The sequence below is a fragment of the Gopherus flavomarginatus genome, chromosome 8 (genome assembly GCF_025201925.1).
Source record: "Gopherus flavomarginatus isolate rGopFla2 chromosome 8, rGopFla2.mat.asm, whole genome shotgun sequence".
NCBI classification, from domain to species: domain Eukaryota; kingdom Metazoa; phylum Chordata; order Testudines; family Testudinidae; genus Gopherus; species Gopherus flavomarginatus.
The window spans coordinates 38,681,849-38,702,927 of record NC_066624.1 but is presented as its reverse complement, the minus strand read 5'-3'; the positions used below and the strand labels follow the sequence as shown (position 1 = coordinate 38,702,927).

Here is a 21,079-nt window from a genome sequence, read left to right as displayed (position 1 = left end):
ACCAGTTCTATCAAAGAAAAATTGAATGTGACAATCCTGGGTCTACTGTTATGAGGCAAATTTCTTATTCCTATGACAGCCACAGAAGCATTAATCTTGGGTGCGTAAAACGCATTCCACCCAGTGCATCTTTGTAAAGTAGCCCTCAGTGGAAGATGTTACACTTCTATACCACTGAAAAAGTTCTCTTTTTCAATATCTCCTCTGTGCACCTTTTTGGTTCTTTTTCAAAGTCCTTTTTTACTTTGTTTGGATGTTGCAATTAATGAGGTTTTGAAGTACATGTTCCGTCAGTGTCAATTCGGAACTTGTAAAATCTCGGTGGCCAAATCCAGTATTCTTGAATCTGCTCAGACTCAATGATAAGCATGATAGAAACACCTAGATAAACAGAGTGTGATTATTCAGGCAACTTTCTCCTCGCAGGGAAAAAAAATACTCTTCCAGCTCTCTTTTTGGAATCAGAATAACTTCCAGTGGCCAATTTTGGTTAATAATCACAGATGCTTATTCCCTGTACCCCTCATCAAGTACTGCATTGAGTTTCCTACTATCTGAGCTCATTAGATTCCCAATCACATCAGACCCTATTAGGCTATCTTCCATTCATAGCTGCTGAAGTTCCCTTATTACCTCACTGCTTGTCAAGATTTTCCTTTTTACGTTGTAAATTCTTAATTGTGTTCTGGCACAGCATAAGCTCGTTGTTTTGTTTTGTCCTGCAAAATAGTTTCTCTGATTTTGAGTGTTGTCTGTTGGATACCCCCATCCATCCGCAATGGTGCAGACCATGTCCCCTCCTGGTCATAGTCACATAATATCCCTGTGGCACCTACAGCAATTGCTTATACAGTAACTCCTCACTTGACGTTTTAGTTATGTTCCTGAAAAATGCGACTTAAAGTGAAACGATGTTAAGCAAATCCAATTTCCCTATAAGAATGAATTTAAATGGGGGTGGCTAAGTTTCCAGGGAATTTTTTTTTTCCCGTACAGTACAGTACTATAGTTGGGAGGTGCCCCTACCTTACTCCACTCAGGCACAGCCCACCGGCACTGGGGACAATGAGTCAGGCAAGGAGCCTGAAGGTGCTGTGCGCTAGGAAAAGCACATTACACAGCAGCAGCTTCCCCTACTCTGCAAGCACCAGGGGTGGGAGGCTCAACCCTTGGCCTGCCCATGCTACCTCTTTCCCCCTAACTCCCACCCTTAACTTGCCTCTTCTTCCCCCCCTTTACTCCACACCCCGCATCCTTGCTCCTATCCTCTCCCTCCCCTTGCCTCCTGCCCATGGCAATCAGCTGGCTTGCGGTGTTTGGGAGGCAGGGGAGGGAGGGGGAGTCTGCGCGCCGTGTCCTCGCTCCTCCCCCTCCCTCCTGAATACCGCAAGCCAGCTGATTGCCATGGGCAGGAGGCAGGGGGAGGCGGAGGAAGGCGCTGATCCGCAGTGTCTGCTAGGGGGCAGGAGGCGCTGGGGGGGGCGTGCAGGGGAGCTGATGAGGGGGCTGCCAGCTGTGGACAAAGCAAGCAGCGAAATGATGTTATAGCGAAGCATTGCACAACTTTAAATGGAGCATGTTTTGTAATTGAGCAGGGACGTAAGATCGAAACAACGTTAAGCAAGAGGACGTTAAGTGGGGAGTTACTGTTCAGAAAGGTAATATTAGGTGACTGTTTAATGTAACTGAGGAGCTGGAAATAAGGGAGAGGAGCCAGCACCATGTGATCAGCCAGATTTCCATGGACCATGGGCTAATGTGGCCCATGGATTGAGACCCTGTTCTGTTGATTATATGCCTTAGAATGCACTGAGTTTACAGATGCTTCCTTGCAGTTTTGTTTAATCGTTCTTTGCCCCATACATAACAATGAAATTCAACGCAATATTTTGTACTTACTACAAAGGGCATCTTTACCACAGACTTTAATTAGTATTATGTATGCATCTCAGAGAGAGACATCATCTCTTATAGTACCATATATGAGCCATATTGAGCACCTGCATATTCCCATTGCCTGAAATCATGTAATACTTAGGAGCAGTTATTTTCAGATTTGCAGGTTGGGAAATGATGTTTAAAATGCTTGAGACCTGTCAATGCTAGCAGCTTTGCACTGGTGCAGCTGCTGTATTGTTGGCTGTGGATGTAATACAGATGCTTCTTTTAGTGTAGACCTACCTGGTTGTGAAGAAAATATAAACTGAATGTAAACTGTTGCAGTTTTGGCTTTCTAAATCTGCAGACGTACAGACTAAAATGGTGGGTCTGAGTTTCAGAGATGTTGAACACCTGCAGCTCTTATTGAGTTGGAGATCAGTATTGCTAAAAACCACACCCAGTAGCTTTGAGAGGTTTTAATTGTCTGTTTCAGTTCACCGAAGTCTTAACCCTGAAGCCTAATGGTGACAACAATCCTAAAGCAAATTGTGATGCAAACCCATATTATTACTACTACTACTATAATAATAAAAATTTATTATTTATTTATTATTAATATCATTATCATACCTGTTTCACAGGTAGGGAAATGGATGAAGAGAGGTGAAGTGAGTTGTCCAAAATGTCATGTCAGAGCAGGGTTTAAAACTCAGAAATTTCTGGGCTTCTACTGCTGTGCTCAGTAGAAATAGAGTGTAATTTTCTGGCCATAGAACCAAATCTGTTTGTTAATGGTATATGTTTTTCATTTGACGGTAAGGTTACTTCTAGCATTACAACAAAAAACAAGTAACTGTAAATGACAAAAGTGTGATTTCTCAAGAGAAACATTTTAGAAAATGAGTTTGCTAGTGAAGTAGTTCCTTGTGGTGCTGGGCGAATTTCAGATTTTTTTTTTCCAGAGTAGCAGCCATGTTAGTCTATATCCGTAAAAAGAACAGGAGTCCTTGCGGCACCTTAGAGACTAACAAATTTATTTGAGCATAAGCTTTTGTGGGCTACAGCCCACTTCGTCGGATGCATAGAATGGAACATATAATAAGAGTGAATATATACATGCAGAGAAGATGCCACATATATTCTATCAGCAGAAAAACAGGTAACAGTAAGACCAGTAAGAACGTTTCCCAGAGTTTTAAAAAAATTCAGTAGTCTTTTTTTTGTTTGTTTGTTTTTTTAGTACAAGCATTTTGTCATGGTGTTTTGTGGCTGTAGCATTGCAGCATTATACTTGTGCCCAACAGCCAGAAAGTGAATTTGAGCCCAAGGGCTCCAAGCGTAGAACAACTCCTGTAGAACTGAGCGGAGAGCTTACAGCACTGAACCCCTGGACCAGAAAGAGACTCCATATGAAACTGAAACTGGCTGACCTATTTTCATTCTTCCAAGCAGAGAGAAAGACAGCAAGTAAATGAGCAGCATAAATAATGAGAATAAAATAGATATTTAATTTTTTTCATGTATTAATAGTAACAGAGAGAAGGATTTTAAAAGGGTGTTTTGTTTTACCCAAGAATGGACACAAATCCTATTTGACTTAAATGGGAGCTGGTTCTGTGGCTTTAACTATAGCCAGATGTACTTTTACAAACTTTTTCTGGGTTGTGATGAGGGGTTTCATGTGTCTGTAGGAAAAGCCTCCCATGTACATGCACTTATAAAAGCAAAACTGTGCTTGTTTCATTCGAAGGGCAGAAATAACTATGTGGGTGAAAGCACAGTTTTGCTGGTAGAATCTGCATCCACACTAGGAGCCCTTTGCTGGTATAGTACACTGGTACAGCTACTCTGGCAAAGTGCTCCCAGTGTAGACTTGACCTATGTTACAGCCTACAATCAAAGCTTCCCCCCATCTTTTTCTCCCACTTTCTTTTCAACCATCTCCCATCCCTTTGACACTCTTAATGATCCACTTTAATTCTGTGCAGGAATCCCTTGTAAGCCATGCTATAGAATTAAGCTATGTTGAGCGGTGGTTGGCTGTCATGCACCCAAGTTTTTATTGGCTCACTTAGTTTCTCATTTAATATTGATGATTTTTTTTCCTCCAACCTGCCGTTTCATCTCAAAGGGAACTATAAGGCATTTCTGAACAAGGTAGGCTCTGATCATCGTCCATCATGTTACAGATGTAATTGTGTACATTCTGTACACTCTGTGGGACTCACAGAATCGCCAGGCAGAATGTATCATTCATAAATTGTTTAGGGCGACCTTTTGTACAGTAGCACTAATTATTATTATCACAGAAGCCCAGTAAATGAGACTGGTAATTATTAGGGATTTATTTGAATGGACAGCTGAGCTTTTCTTGGCAAGTTAGTCAAAGCAGTTGTCATGACAGCCACACAAATGTGTCTTATGAATTGGGTTAATTAGGGTAATTAATAATTGTTGTTTTGCCCTTTTTTAACAAGGGATTGCCTAGGCGTTATCAAAAGGGGAAATCGTCCCTAGTGCATTTTTTTTTTTTTCTGGCACAACAACTTTCAAATCTTAAACCTGAAGTAGTAAGTACCTGCAGGACTGCCATTACATATGTAAACGTGGCATTCTTTTTTCTCTTGTGCAAGCCAGGGTATGTTTTAATCTTACTACTGAACCGCTGTTACTTGCCAGAGTTACATAGCGAAGGATTCATCATCACGAATCGTATTATTGTAGCACCTAGGAGTTCTAGTCGCAGACCAGGCTCCATTGTGCTAGGTGCTGTACAGTTGTCATGATCCTGTTCTGCCAATGGGATTTTTGTCACTGAGGGCATTGGGACTAGAATCAGGCCCTGTACACACTAGAACTTTTGAACTCATTTTAAAGCCTGGATTATAAATTATTTATTTTGTATTATGGTAGTGCCTGCCTACAAGCCAAAGCCCAGTTTTGCTAGGTGCTTGTACAAACATATAATGAAGAGACTGTCTCTTTCTTGATGAGCTTACATGACAGATGGATTTTGATTCTCTATCAGAATTACTAAGCTGAATTCTCTCTCTTCTGGTATGGATGACCAGTTGGAGCTAATCCTGACATCCTTGCTCAGGTAAAGCACATCTTTATTTCAGTACTTTTTGCAGTTTGCTTGAGACCTTAGACTTAGTCACTATTGTAATAATTATCATTAATGTTGTTTATAGTGTGTCGTGTCTAGGAGCCCTAGTCATGGATCAGTGCCCCGTTATGTTAAGCAGCATGCACACACAACAAGATGACCCTGTCCTGGAGAGCTCTCTGTCCATGTAATTTAACTTGGAAGCCTCATAGTCCCACTTCGCTTTACATTAAGTTACTGCTATTGTGATTTTCTCCATTACTGCTAGCGTGTACTCGGTGATTCACAAGACCTTTAGTGGAGACAGTCCCTGCTTTGAAGAACGGTAAAAATGTGACAAAGGGCTTCAGGATTTAGCTGCTGATTATTAAAAATGAACCAAGATAACAGGTGTGACTCAGGCATATTAAAATAAGCTTTGTACAGAAATGAACTGAAGACATGATTGGAGACCGTGACTGGCTTTTCAGCTGCAAAAGCCTTGTTTATTTTTTTTTATCACCTCTGGGTTTTTGAAGACCCCTTTAAAAATAAAGTTTATGTGATAACACACATCTTTTAAAAAGAAAATAATGAGGGTAGGAACCCTGCAGAGAGGCAACAGTTTTAATAAAGAAATACTTTACATCATTCTCTTACAACCTTAGGGCTAATAGCCTGGAACTGGTACTTTGGCTCCTTTAAAAAGCCCAACAAGGCAATCCAATTATGGACTCTGAAACATTTTTATTTTTAGTTTCTTGTAAAAGCAGTTCATCCTCTGCCATGGTACATTAACTGGAGGGAACAAGAAGCAGTGAGGTTTTGGCACCTTTTGTAATAACTAACTGGCTATATTTACCAGATTGTTAATGCAGAGGGAGTATTTTTTTTTCCTTCTTGTAAGGGGAGATGGAAGGAAGTTAGATGGAGTAAAAGAAGGAGAATGCAGTACAATCCATACCTTAATAAAGACCTACTAAGTTGGAAAGCAGTTTTTCTCCCTTTCCTACAGTTTATCCTCTTAATAGGCAACACTTTGGTTGTTTCTGCTGAATTTTTCTTCTCTGTCTAGTTGAGTGATACCTATCTGGGAATGGTCCCCTGACCTGTGCGTACTGATATTGTTCTGTGTCAGTTTGCTGTCTTCCCCCAGTGGAGGTTGGGCCAGAAAATATAGTTTGTTTCCAGTGCTCTCTCCAATCAGGAGAGAACAAATCTGAGCTATGGGTGTGAAGTCCCTGCTGAAGATACTTCCTGGTGCACGTAGCACTGAGCTATGGGTGAGGAGTACTATGTGAAGAAACTTCCTGTTATGTACAGCACTGCATCATCTGCTAGCTTCATTATGGTTTTGTTTTTTAAAAAAGCCATCCTCTGATGGATGAAATATTGGCCAGAGGTAGAATATTAGACATGATAGAACAGTGATTTAACCTGATACCGAAAATCCTCTATTCTTTTGACATTGGATAAAATAATTCTGGATACGTGTGTTAAAATGCATCCTACATCACTTCTTGTAAAAGAGTAATATGTTGGGCCAAACTTATCCTGGTCTAATTTCCTTACTTTCAAGGGAGTTACATCAGTGACTAAGTTGGCCCAGAGTGGCCCTCTACTAATAATTCTCAGTACAGGAAATGCCATTTGGAGCATGCTGCTCAGAATCCTTTGCAGAAAGCTGGGTGTGGAATAAAGATGAAGCATGAGAGAATTTTGGCAACGCACCTCAAAGTCTCCATCTCTCCTTAGCAAGCAAAGCCCCACTCACAGATGTACAATACATCACACTCCTCTATAGGCAAGAACTATGGGTAATAAGCAGGAAGAACTGGAAGTGCTAATAAATAAATACAACTATGACATTATTGGCATTACTGAAACTTGGTGGGATAATACACACGACTGGAATGTTGATGTGGATGGGTATAGTTTGCTCAGGAAGGATAGACAGGGGAAAAAGGGAGGAGGTGTTGCCTTATATATTAAAAATGTACACACTTGGACTGAGGTGGAGATGGACATAGGAGACGGAAGTGTGGAGAGTCTCTGGGTTAGGCTAAAAGGGGTAAAAAACACAGGTGATGTCGTGCTGGGAGTCTACTACAGGCCACCTAATCAGGTGGAAGAGGTGGATGAGGCTTTTTTCAAACAACTAACAAAATCATCCAAAGCCCAAGATTTGGTGGTGATGGGGGACTTCAACTATCCAGATATATGTTGGGAAAATAACACCGCGAGGCACAGACTATCCAATAAGTTCCTGGACTGCATTGCAGACAACTTTTTATTTCAGAAAGTTGAAAAAGCTACTGGGGGGAAGCTGTTCTAGACTTGATTTTAACAAATAGGGAGGAACTTGTTGAGAATTTGAAAGTAGAAGGAAGCTTGGGTGAAAGTGATCATGAAATCATAGAATTCGCAATTCTAAGGAAGGGTAGAAGGGAGTACAGCAGAATAGAGACAATGGATTTCAGGAAGGCGGATTTTGGTAAGCTCAGAGAGCTGATAGGTAAGGTCCCATGGGAATTAAGACTGAGGGGAAAAACAACTGAGGAAAGTTGGCAGTTTTTCAAAGGGACACTATTAAGGGCCCAAAAGCAAGTTATTCCGATGGTTAGGAAAGATAGAAAATGTGGCAAAAGACCACCTTGGCTTACCCTTGAGATCTTGCGTGACCTACAAAATAAAAAGGCGTCATATAAAAAATGGAAACTAGGTCAGATCACGAAGGATGAATATAGGCAAATAACACAGGAATGGAGAGGCAAGATTAGAAAAGCAAAGGCACAAAATGAACTCAAACTAGCTATGGGAATAAAGGGAAACAAGAAGACTTTTTATCAATACATTAGAAGCAAGAGGAAGACTAAGAACAGGGTAGGCCCACTGCTCAAGGAGGAGGGGGAAACAGTAACGGGAGACTTGGAAATGGCAGAGATGCTTAATGACTTCTTTGTTTCAGTCTTCACTGAGAAGTCTGAAGGAATGTCTAGTATAGTGAATGCTTACGGGAAGAGGGTAGGTTTAGAAGAGAAAATAAGAGAAGAGCAAGTAAAAAATCACTTAGAAAAGTTAGATGCCTGCAAGTCACCAGGGCCTGATGAAATGCATCCTAGAATACTCAAGGAGTTAATAGAAGAGGTATCTGAGCCTCTAGCTATTATCTTTGGGAAATCATGGGAGACGGGGGAGATTCCAGAAGACTGGAAGGGGGCAAATATAGTGCCCATCTATAAAAAGGGAAATAAAAACAACCCAGGAAACTACAGACCAGTTAGTTTAACTTCTGTGCCAGGGAAGATAATGGAGCAGGTAATCAAAGAAATCATCTGCAAACACTTGGAAGGTGGTAAGGTGATAGGGAATAGCCAGCATGGATTTGTAAGGAACAAATCGTGTCAAAGTAATCTGATAGCGTTCTTTGATAGGATAACGAGCCTTCTGGATAAGGGAGAAGCAGTGGATGTGATATACCTAGACTTTAGTAAGGCATTTGATACGGTCTCGCATGATATTCTTATAGATAAACTAGGAAAGTACAATTTAGATGGGGCTACTATAAGGTGGGTGCATAACTGGCTGGATAACCGTACTCAGAGAGTAGTTGTTAATGGCTCCCAATCCTGCTGGAAAGGTATAACAAGTGGGTTTCCGCAGGGGTCTGTTTTGGGACCGGTTCTGTTCAATATCTTCATCAACGATTTAGATGTTGGCATAGAAAGTACGCTTATTAAGTTTGCGGACGATACCAAACTGGGAGGGATTGCAACTGCTTTGGAGGACAGGGTCAAAATTCAAAATGATCTGGACAAATTGGAGAAATGGTCTGAGGTAAACAGGATGAAGTTCAATAAAGATAAATGCAAAGTGCTCCACCTAGGAAGGAACAATCAGTTTCACACATACAGAATGGGAAGAGACTGTCTAGGAAGGAGTATGGCAGAAAGAGATCTAGGGGTCATAGTAGACCACAAGCTTAATATGAGTCAACAGTGTGATACTGTTGCAAAAAAAGCAAATGTGATTCTGGGATGCATTAACAGGTGTGTTGTAAACAAGACACGAGAAGTCATTCTTCCGCTTTACTCTGCGTGGTTAGGCCTCAACTGGAGTATTGTGTCCAGTTCTGGGCACCGCATTTCAAGAAAGATGTGGAGAAATTGGAGAGGGTCCAGAGAAGAGCAACAAGAATGATTAAAGGTCTTGAGAACATGACCTATGAAGGAAGGCTGAAGGAATTGGGTTTGTTTAGTTTGGAAAAGAGAAGACTGAGAGGGGACATGATAGCAGTTTTCAGGTATCTAAAAGGGTGTCATCAGGAGGAGGGAGAAAACTTGTTCACCTTAGCCTCCAATGATAGAACAAGAAGCAATGGGCTTAAACTGCAGCAAGGGAGATTTAGGTTGGACATTAGGAAAAAGTTCTTTACTGTCAGGGTAGTTACACACTGGAATAGATTGCCTAGGGAAGTTGTGGAATCTCCATCTCTGGAGATATTTAAGAGTAGGTTAGATAAATGTCTATTAGGGATGGTCTAGACAGTATTTGGTCCTGCCATGAGGGCAGGGGACTGGACTCGATGACCTCTCGAGGTCCCTTTCAGTCCTAGAGTCTATGAGTCTATAGTGTTGTTCGTTGTGTCCCTCGGTGTGAGCTCCGTGTCTCCAATTTAAAATCGAGCGTCTGATGTTAGACCCAGTACTGAATGTGTGAGTCACAGCAAGAACACACAATCAGCAGGTGTCTAGAACAGCAGTAAGGCTCATCACGAGTCATCCGACAGACTGAGTGGCAGTTGGGTGATATCAGCATGTCACGGGCAAAGGATGGCAGGACAACTCCTTACACTTTCACTTTTTATGAAAAGAATTAAAACCAAACTGTTCCTTTCAAGGTTGGACCTTGGGCCAGGCTAGCAGATGCCTTGGTGCTTTGTGAAAGTGAGGCTCTGGACCTTTTGGACAGGGTGACTTGATTTAAATCACCAGGTGAAAAACCTCCATTTAAATCATCAATTTTGATAAACTTTTCCATTTGTACTTCACTTATTTTCTGAAGAAGCAAATTCTCATTGGTTGATATAAACAATTAAAAGATATTGATTTACAACTAAATGGAGCCTTACATTAGATTTGGTACATTTTTTTTCCTATGTAGGAGGGTACACTATAACTGTACATTTATTTAAGCAATTCTATAACTTAAATTCAGATTCTTTATTAATTGCCCATTTTTAGTATGTTAGAAAATGGTAAATGATATTTCTTATTTATTAGTTAATTAACTGTTCATGATTTGTGTCAAGCTGCATTAGGATGGCAACTGGAATTTAAACACACAAAACAGCATACTTTAATTAAATGTTTTCAGAGATTATAAGAAGTTTAGGGCTTAGCATATTTTGTATTAAATTCAGATACCACTTTTAATAGATTTATTTTTAAAAAGAAAAACTTACAATAATTTAAATACCATAAAAATCCAATTAAAAAAATTAAAAAAACTGATGTTTTCCCATCCTTTTCTTGGAGGAAAATCATCTGAAGGACTGTGTCTTTGGGGAAGAATTTCAGTCTGCATCTTTGACCTGGCACTGGGGTGCCACATGAATGTGATGGGTTTGACCTCTGAGGTGAGGGAGGAGATCGTCTTATCTGTGTCCCCTTTCCGTTCTTTCCGTTTTCCAAGGTGGATTAAAAAAAGTAGTTTCTTTAGCCATAGTCTTAAGTTTTGTGCATCATATTGTGCAACTTGTGCAGATCACATTGAAAGGCTTCAGTGTTTACAAGATGAAAGAGAAGTATGAAAATATAAACTCCACAGGATGAATTTCACTCTTGGACCCTCCAGTTTCATTGGTTACCCTTTACAAATGTGTCTCTCATCTTTGGCATTACATCAGTTTGAAATTTTTGGTGCCACTGCTGCTGTCGAAGGGAGGAACGAGATTCTCTGCTATACGCTGACTGATTCCACCCATCCCATCTCATGCAGCCTGCAAAGCATAGCCAGAGCTGTGCTGCTTTGTACATCGGTCAATGCATCGATCCCCCTGCAGCCTGGATTAAAACGCCTGACTTTTCCACAGTTTGATGGTAATTTCCCCTCCCTTTCTCATTTCAGAGTTCCTTTGTCAACTTCCCTACATTGGTACAACCTGGAGAAAGGCACAGTACCTTTCAGCCTTGCAGTCAGTCTCTTTCATAACTGCAGGGTATTTCTGTGGTTTGGAGAGCTGAGAGAAAAATTTTATCCATGCAGCAAAAATGGGAAAAATTGCTGTTTGATAAATAATTTCATTGTGAGTTAAATACCGTTGAGATTTACAGTGGTAGCCGCCAGAAGATACTTTGTTTGCAATTCATCCCTAGCAATTATAGATAAACAGTTTAAATGATGACAAGACAAGTATTCAGGGTATTATTTCACAGGGTTTGATCATCCTCAATTGTTGTGGGATTTTAGATGAAGACAGCTTGAGCCTGCTGGAGCCATGGCCTGACTTTTAAAAAAACGCATGGGCACAATTATGTACCTAATGTGCACGCACACATCTACTTTGGTTGCATGTACAAATGGTTATTTGTGGGTCTAGCCAACTGTATGTGTGTGTAAATACTCAATGTTCCCATGCACATTTTAAAAATCAGGCCTTCGGTCTCTGGCTTTGCCCTTTTACTATGGCCAGGTTAATTTCATTTTGAAAAAAATAGTGAAAAAAACTCTAAAGGGTTATGTAGATTGCAAATGCAGAGTTTGATAGAGATCTTTTCCCCTTAGGGAGAAATTTCCCTCTCATTCCTTGTGCATAATTACAATAAATGGGCTTGTATTTGGGAACTGTATTGGAATTGGGGAGATTGGATCCATCCCCCAAACTGTATCGCTTTGGATGATGATATCCTATGCTGTACTGGCCTACTCAAATGTGGCACAGAATCAAGCTTTGCCAAATGTGGTGGCCATCAAGTTATTTGCTCGCTCACTCTGCAGCAGCCATCTCTCCGTGCAGTGGAATTGCAGTAGCTCTGGTGTGTTCAGAGCCTTCGTTGGCCCCTATGCTGCTGAGGAGTTTTATGACCTTCAGAGGGAGAACACCTTCAACACTGTTACTTGAGGAGAGAATGTGCCAATGTTTTGTCTTGCAACTGCATTGTTCCTCCTGAAGGATTTCTCTTGTCTGTTTTTTCTCTCACTGATGAAATATACATGAGTAATACTACTAGTCAGTAATCATAGAGCTCCTTTCATTCATGATACTAAAAGTGTTTCACAAAGGTGGGGAGAGATCATTATCTCCATTATACACACGAAGAAACAAACATTGGAGGCTAAGTGACTTGCTCATGATCTCAAAAGTGAGTCAGATGCAAAATCAGTTACAGAATCCAGGCATCCTGGCTCCCAATCCCTTGTTTTCATCAATCTTTCCCTTGATGCCTTGGCCTGGAATTATGCAATGGAGGCAGGGGCACTGCTTAGGCACACAAGCTGATCTCCTAGAACTTCCTTTTGATTGAAATGGAAAGGCATTGGCGTGACCTCATGACTTTATTATTCCCAACACAATTGCAAAGACTTTGGGCATTTTTTGTCATGACAAATCTGAGATCCCTCCTCTGGTCCCCAAAATGTATCACTTCCAACTTGGAGCTCCAGAGAGCGAATGACAATGAGTTTTATTTAACCCTGGAGATAGGAACATTTAAAAAAAAATTGAATCTGTTACGTTAGATTTTATTCGTAACAGAAGGAGACAGGGAAAGGACGGTTTTTAAAAGGTCTCCAAGTCATGCCCCGTTAGTCTAAGATCTCTGATTAAATCAAGATTGTTTCAGGGCCAACAGCCTTGCAGTGCTGAGGGTGTTGAAGGAAATGTCTGAGGCTGCACTCGTACATATTGCACATCAGAAAATCCTAGACATGGTGCTACAAAAGACTTATTATTACGTTGTCTTGGCCTTTATCCCCAGGGACCAATTCATGATTTTTTCCTTAAAATGTATTCACACTTGTGTATGTTTCACACACACACCCCCCCCCCCCGCCATGCTTGTGGTGTTTGTGTGTGTGGAAACTGACCATGCAAGCGGTCCTGTGCACTCCCTGAACACAGGGAGTAGACTCTGTTAGCTTCAGATAGACTGGTATGGAAGGGAGCTTTGATGTGGGCTGGAGGGGGAGCCACATGATCTAAACGTAGGTGGCTCTGGTGGCTGTGAACTCTCACGCAGTGAGTGTAATTAAGGGGCAGTGACTGCCGTTGCAGCCCATAGGCTAGGGCAGTGGCTGTGGAGGGGACTGTGCTGAAGCCCATCACTGCTGCCCTACGTTGGAGGGTGTGTATTTAATTCCCCTGATTCTCTGCACAGGACATCCATACAAAGCTCAGTTACTCAAGCTTTATGTGAGCTTCCTGAATTTCATCCAGTTTCATTAGGCTTTTGTTAAAAAATTACTAATTAATGTAGGATATTATTACCCCTTTGGAGACAGGGAACAGAAGATTCAGAGTTCTATGGCTCTGCCCTTTGTTACCAGCCTGAACTTACCTTTAGGATGTTTTAAGCAGACAGTCCACATCATCAACCCCAGAGCTGCTGAAAGGAGCTGGAAGAAAGAAGGGAAGTCAAAAGATTTGATAGGCAGCAGCAGTGGCCTCAGTAGCACATTCAGAGAGAGATTCCTGAGGCTTTAATGTAGAAAGTAGTGTTTAAATGGGGTCTAGACTGGAGGAAGGGGAAGAGAGGCAGATAGGTTGGTAGGAGTGATGGGGAGAGGGGGGAAGAGACAGAAGATGGGACAGAAAAAAGCAGGGAGCTGACATCTTTCAAATGCAATCTGAGAGTTTCTTAGCAGTCACTCTTAGAGGCTTCTCTGCCATAGCTGCTGGGATGCAAGTGTCTCCACTCTTTCTTCCTAAACCTGCTCCATGAAGGAAATTGCTTGGGTTGTGTTTGCCAGCTGCGCACTTTTGCTTTTTTAGAGGCATGCCTCTGACACCCCACACACTGCTGCCATCCACCCAGCCCTAATTCCCTTCTTCTGTGAATGTGAGGCCCTGATCAGTTGTTGCTAAAGCTTGCCTAGCCCTCTGGATGGGTATTGGCCTTAACATCAGAACATCTCAGCTCCCTGGAACCAGCAGGGCCTACTTAGCGCTCTATCTGATCAAGGTAGATACCTTTGTGCCATTTACTCTGTGTAGGATCTTTCACATGGGGCCTTAAATACTGAGGTCCTATCTGCTCTGCATGGGCATTAAAGGTCCTAGGACACCTTTTTGTAAAAGAATGAGGTTGTCTTTGTGTCTTTGGGCACAATTTCTCCTCCCCCTGCTGCTTTGGGCCTGGTAGGTGCTGCCCTCCACCTTAGGGATGACTGTTTCTCAGTTTCTCTCAAATAAAGCCAAGTCCAGTATCCCAGCCAAAGGCAAAAATGGACCCTACAGAAACAGTATGACTCCAGTGTGAATGGGCAGGCAGGGCTGAATTTGGTAATCACTATGTCCCAGTGTGCAGGGTGGGTAAGAGCTGGTGGGTCCATGACCAAGCAGATAACTATGGTTATTCCCACCTAGGGAGGTGGAGCACACTGATGGCAGCAGGGGCTAACTCAGGGGTCAGAGCCATTTTTAAATTTTTGTCTTTTGACCAAAATATTTTGAGAACCACATCACATGCAAAGCTACTTGTAGAGTTAGAATTTATCAACTAATAATAATTGAACATATTAAAGTTATTACTACTCACCAATACTTTTAATATGGCTTCTGTTGTTTGAATTTGAGTATAAACAGGAGGGGGCTCCGGGCAGAGAATTGGGGTGCAGGGAGGGTGTGGGTTCTGGAAGGGGGTTGGGGTGCGGGAAGGGATGCGAGTTGCAGGCTCTGGCCAGGAGGCGCTTACCACAGGCGGCTCCTGGTCAGCTGCGCAGCAGGATTCTGGCCCCATGCCACTCCCAAAAGCAGCTGGCTGCTGGCACGTCTCTGTGCGCCCCTGGTGGGGAGGAGGCAGCTCCACGTGCTGCCCCCACCCCCAGCACTGTTCTCACACTGTGTGGGCGGTGCTTGCGGGAGTGGGCAGTGCACAGAGAACCTCTGCCCCTCTCCCCCACAAGGAATGCACAGAGATGTGCTTCCAGGAGTGGCATGGGGCCAAAGCCATACTGCACCATCGGCCAGGAGCTGCTTGTGGTAAGAGCCTCCCAGCCAGAACCTGCACCTTGCACTCCCTCAAAAAAATGACTGTCAGCAAGGGGGCAGCCAAAGAGCTGCATGCGGTTCCGGAGCTGAAGGTTGCTGACCCCTGGGCTAAGTGGTTCTGCTGCTGCTAGGTGGCTTGGGATCAGGGCCAGCTTTAGGAAGTGTGGGGCCCAATTCGAACATTCTCAGCGAGGGCCCGGCAGGGATGACTTAAAAAAAAAACAACCATGTAAAGAAAAGTCTTTCATTTCTTAGCAACCGGTTTCCCTATTAAAAGCTCTGATTTAAGGGATGTGTCATAGTATGTATTTTTTTGTACCAATAGGGTTACCATATGTCCGTATTTTCCCAGGAAAATTTCCCAATTTTAAAAATTCCTCCTGGATGGCGATTTAAGAACCAAAAAGACTGACGTCCCGGAAAATACAGCTGTACGTTAACCCTACCTAAAGTTCTTTTTTAAAAAGATGGGCCTGAACTAGAAATGAGCTCCATTTCACATGTGTGAGTCCCCACCACTCCCTGAGGGTGTGCTAGGGTGACCGATTTTATAGGGACAGTCCCGATTTTTGGGTCTTTTTCTTATATAGGATCCTATTGCCCCCCCAACCCCTGTCCCAATTTTTCATACTTGCTGTCTGGTCACCCTAGGGTGTGCATATGTGTGGGTCCCAGCTGCTCCCTGCCCCCTCATTGAAGCAGGTGTGCAGGGTTACTGCCCTGGGAACTGCAGGGCACTAGTGGACATGGGGCTGGCTGAAGGCAGGGTAGGGACTGACTGGAGGTAGGGTCTGGCTGCAGGCAGGGCAAGGAGTGCGGGGCTGGCTGACTTCAGGCAGGGGTGTGTGGCAGGGGTTGGCTGGAGACGGCAGGGGCTGCAGGGCTGGTGCGGGCAGGGCAGGGGGTGCAGCACGGGCTGGCTGGAGACGGGGCTGTGAGGCGGGCTGGCTGGCTTCAGGCAGGGCCGCAGGGCGGTGCTGCAGGAGTGGGCAGGGCTGGAGACAGAGGAGTGTGGGACTGGCTGGCTTCAGGCAAGGGGGTGCGGCAGGGGTTGGCTGGAGACAGGTTGGCCGCGGGCAGGGGGTGCAGGGCTAGCTGGAGACAGGGCCAGCTTTAGGAAGTGCGGGGCCCAATTCGAACAATTTTGATGGGGCCCCGACAGGGATGACTAAAAAAAAAACAAAACAAAACACTTAAAAAAACCACCTTTAATTTCTTCCATGTATTATTTACATGTATTATTTACTTTCCATGACTATGTACATAATAAAATTATATATTACATACATTACATCATACTGTATATGGCTTTTCTTACTCCCACTTGGGTACTTCCTACCAATATCTCTTGATCTCTTGCCCATATTGATAGAAGTCACCACATTCTAAAAGAATATTAATTATAGATTTTCACTTTCATATTAGGAAAATAATTTGTTTTGATAGTTGTACAACTGATTTTCTTCAATAATGTTTATTTTATGCCCCCTCCTTCCCCCCAGCATGGCCTGGCCCCGTGGAAACACTGCCCCCCACCAGCGCCGCCCACCTTGCAGAAACAAACCCTCCTTCCTCAGCACCACCCTGTCGAAACAGCTGTGGGCCAAAGAGGAAGGGGTGGGGGGAGAGAAACGGCACACATAGGCAAAAAGAAGTATTCCATTCTATTCGTCCGAAGAAGTGGGCTGTAGCCCATGAAAGCTTATGTTGAAATAAATTTGTTAGTCTCTAAGGTGCCACAATCACTCGTGTTCTTTTTGCAGATACAGACTAACATGGCTGCTACTCTGAAACCTGGCACACATAGGGTGACCAGATCACAGCAGTAAAATAGGACCTCCCCCTTCCTCGCTCGGCCCCACCATCACACCCCTCTTCACCCCCTAGTCCCCTGCTGACTTGCTGCGTCCCTCCTAGTCAGTCCCCCACCCACCACTCGCCTCCTTTCACTTTCTCCCTCCCCTGCCAGAAACCCCCATGCCTGCCCCTAGAACCCCTGCTGGCTCACTGCTCGCCTCTTTGCCCACCTGCCGCTTGCCCACTCGCTCGCTCCCGCACCCCCCCTCCCCCGAGTATATAGCCTCATTTAAAGACCCAGGGGTCACTATATTACTGCACACAGCAGTCAATCAATGCAGTTGTAGATAAATCTCTGGATTATGCATTTTTGTATAACTTTTATATGACTTTGTACTGAACCTTGATAATATGTTATAGCGGGCCCCTAAAGTAGTATAATTAAGGTAAAAGAAAAATGTCTTTGCTAGAAGTAGAATAGGATCTTTCCTCCACTTTGTAATCAAATGCCCTATTGAATGAATGAGGTGTGAATGAGGAAGGTGTGGAAGGCAGCACCTCCAGACAGCTGCAACCCTTGGAGAGGGGCTGGGAGCCAGACCAAGAAGCTTTGCCCAGGGCTGAGTGGGACAGAGTTTGGGTGCTGGGTGCAGGCTCCGGGCTGGGGCACGGGGTGGGGTGCAGGAAGAGTGGAGGGGTGCAGGCTCTGGGAGGGAGTGCGGAGGGGTGGGTGCAGGCTTTGGGACAGAGTTTGGGGGCTGGAGGGAGGTGCTGGGGGGAAGGGACTGCCATGTGGCTTCCTTCCTCCCGTGATGCCCCTCACCATAGCCTCAGTGGGGGATGGAGCTGCCCCTTCCCCAGTGTTTGTAGGAGTGGTGGCTGGGGGGAAACCCAGTCAAACTCTGGTTTTACTCTTTCGCTGATGGGCCACTTAAACCCCTTACAAACTCCTTCCTGCCTCTCTCACTCCCCTTTTCTACTGGGCTTGTTTGATCTTTTCGGTGGAGCCAGATGAAAACCACAAACCCCAGTGAGAACAGCAGGCTGGAAGACTAGACTGAACCCACAACCCAGCCTAGTCCATCCCAGAGCCCAGGACTGAGGGCAATGTCCCCCCACCCCCAGGCCACCTGCTTCCACTCCTGGCCTCTCCCAGCGCTGCCAGTGATTCTGTGTGGCTGCATTGGGTGGGATTTCAAGCGGACCCCTCAACTCCCCGCTAAATTCACCCCTGTTTTGCGACCACTCTGCACCAAGAGCACCTTCCTTCCTTGCCCTAGAGCTGCTGGATGGCTAGAAAGCTGAGCTGGGCATTTGATTGATCTAGAATATTATCATGCCCCCCCCAACCTTAATATTCACACAGCTTTGGGGGGGGCTATTCGCCCCCCCCCCAAGCCGGTCTATTTTGTTGTTGCAGGGCAAATGAAGGAACCATAGTTTAATGGAAATATTCAGCCCCTACAGCGGTCTTGCAGCAGGGAAGACAGAGTTGATGGGAAGGGAACTGGTTTGGATAGGAGCCCCAGTCCCCTTCCTGTGCAAAATAATTTGGAGAGGGAATCAGATCACACTGTGCCTCAGTTTCCCCTTTGGCAGGGAGATGGCGGGGGGGAGATAAAAGTCTCAGCCTGCCGTGCCATGTTGCAGACCTTTTGCATTCTCCTCTCTTGCTGTATTTGATTTCCTCCTCCAAACCTCCCTCTCTCTCTCTCTCTCACCTGGAGTTCACAGCACTAAGTACTAGCTGGGGGCTTTTTTCCTGGGTTACATGACATGATCCCAACTTTAGTTTCGAAACAGACACACGCAGGCACAAACTCACCCTCAAACAGCAACACCATGAAAACCACAACACCAACCCAATATCACAAACCTAGGGGGAATGACAGGGTCAAACACTCACCGTTGGAAGCCCCAGCAGCTGTTCAGGTGAGTGAGGTCCACTGCAGAGATTCCTGTGTTTCCCACCGGACCAGAAGCTCCCTTGGCGTCTCCTCCAGGCCCCAGGTGACTGCTGGGGGGAGGGGAGGGGACGGGAGGAAGGCTGCAAGCACGTGTGCCTTCTCCCCCGTCCCCTTCCCCTTCCCCTCCTGACCTGCAACACCCAGCGGCTGTCTCTGCCTCAGCCCTCTGCCGGCCAGCGTCTCTCGTTGCCTAGCAGCAACAGCTGCTGCTTCCGGGAGACGCAGAACTTTGCTTCCAGGAGACAGCCGGCCAATGCGGGGCCCCTTCAGGCGCGGGGCCCGATTCGGGGGAATCGGGCAATTCGGCCTAAAGCCAGCCCTGGCTGGAAACATGGCAGGGGGTGCAGGAGGGGCTGGCCGCGGGCAGGGGGTGCGGGTACAGGGGGTGCAGCCCACCCTGTATGGTGAGTGCCCCCTCCTCCTCTCCCCCCACCGGGGTAGCAGCAGCAGCCGCCCGGGGCTCCCCTGCTTCCACCGCCTTGGCCCTGTAAATAGCCACGGGAGCCCTGGGGAAGTGGTGGGGCTCAGGCGGCTATTTAAAGGACTGGGGTGGCAGAGACAGCTGGAGCCCTGGCCCTTTAAATAGTCCCTGGAGCCCGCCACTACACCAGGGCTCTGGGGGCTATTTAAAGGGCCCGAGGCTCCCCTGCTTCTACCACCCTGGCCCTTTAAATAGCGGGGAACCCTGGGGAAGGGGTGGGGCCGGTAGAAGTAACTGGAGCTCTGGACTTTTTAAATAGCCCCCAGAGTCCTGCAGCCATGCCCCAGGGCTCTAGCAGTGGGGCTCTGGTGGCAATTTAAAGGGCCTGGGGCTCCAACCCCTGCTGGGAGCCCCAGGCCCTTTAAATTGCCCCCTGGGGAAGCCGGGCCACCCCGGTAGAGCACACCGGCTCTTGCCGGTATGCCGAACCGGCTCTTGGGCGCAGGGCCCTCTTAGGGGCGGGGCCTGATTCAGGGGAATTGGTTGAATTAGCCTAAAGCCGGCCCTGCTTGGGATGGATGGTCTCCTCTTCCACTCCTCACAGAGCTCTCCAGCCACAGCCTGGTCATTCTGGATGCATGTAGGAATCAAGGATTTGACCTGCTGTTTGTAAAAACCTTTGGAGTGAAAGGCAACTTTACATAGCCCCCATTTTTGTTTGATACAGGGTGGGTATGAGCCTTGTTTTCCTGGTCAAATTCCCACTTGTGCATCCTTGTGCTGTCCTCTGAAAGAAAATGCCCCCTCTAGGTTCAATGTTCTTTGCTTCCCATTTGTTTTATAGTGCTGGTGCAAAATGACTGCCCCAGTTTACAGCCTGAGTGTCTGCATTGAAAATGATTGGTGCACCAATCCTTGTGTATAACCGCCTGTAAAGAGCTTTTGGATTACAGGGGCCATTATGAATGTGAGGTGGCTTTCTTATTACATTTGTGCACTTCATAATGACACTGCAGATTTCTGATATGCCATCAAATTCAAACTGGTGATATTATTTAGCCACTTCCAGGCTAATTATGGCTTCATTGTTGCTGCTTTCAGGACCGAATCTAGGTTTCTAATGCAATCCCCCTTTTTAAAATCAAGTCACAACAACTCCTTCCTCCTGCTTTCCATCCATTTCCAGTTTTAAAATGAGAGAAACATCTATTTATTTGGAGAGGGGACAGGAATTCAGAATGGATTAGTAAGTATGTCTGTGCCTTAATATAATCTGTTTTGATACTTTTTCTCATTATGGTGCACAGAGTGATGCTAAGGGATAAACTCTCCTTCGCTACTCCCAGTGATTTTGCTGCAATGCTTTTATTTTATCAGGAGAAAATGGAGGCCAGAGTCAGTCAGTTCCTTAAATGTCTAATAATTTCAAACAGAACTAAATGCCCTTTATTTAAGCTGCAGTAATAATTAGAGGGTTGCCAGTGATAAGCAACCATGTAGTCTGGCTCTGAGGAATGTTCATTGTGCCTCATTAAATTTGGAATTAGTACTTAAAAGGTCAGAAATAAATATTCTGTTTATATTTCTGAGACAGTAAATCTAAATGGATGCGATGTTTGCACATCCTCATCTCTGCTCATTGCTGCTGAACTGAGGCTCCCCTCCATTTGGTTAGCAGCAATTAGAATGTCTGGGGTGGGGGAGGAAGGAGAACA

General features: G+C 44.9%; 1 protein-coding gene and 1 long non-coding RNA gene across 5 annotated transcripts in view; one reads left to right on the top strand and one right to left on the bottom strand.

The window, feature by feature from the left end:
- LOC127056820 (uncharacterized) overlaps positions 1 to 19,101 on the bottom strand; it is a 40,610-nt gene extending 21,509 nt beyond the window's left edge. Inside the window, exons 1-2 of the long non-coding RNA XR_007775925.1 lie at positions 18,883 to 19,101; positions 13,528 to 13,585 (exon numbers count right to left, since the gene is read on the bottom strand). This is a non-coding gene — a long non-coding RNA (uncharacterized LOC127056820). The remainder of the gene's footprint in view (positions 1 to 13,527; positions 13,586 to 18,882) is intronic.
- Positions 1 to 21,079, top strand: part of PCDH19 (protocadherin 19) — a 118,754-nt gene that overhangs the window by 27,971 nt on the left and 69,704 nt on the right. Inside the window, exon 3 of one of the 4 annotated variants that reach the window (XM_050965008.1) lies at positions 16,682 to 16,891. The exons of the other annotated variants lie outside the window; for them this stretch is intronic. Coding sequence (XP_050820965.1) covers positions 16,682 to 16,870 — 189 coding nt within the window. The 3' untranslated portion in view covers positions 16,871 to 16,891. Of the gene's footprint in view, positions 1 to 16,681; positions 16,892 to 21,079 lie in introns of those variants that run through there. 4 annotated transcript variants of the gene reach the window in all.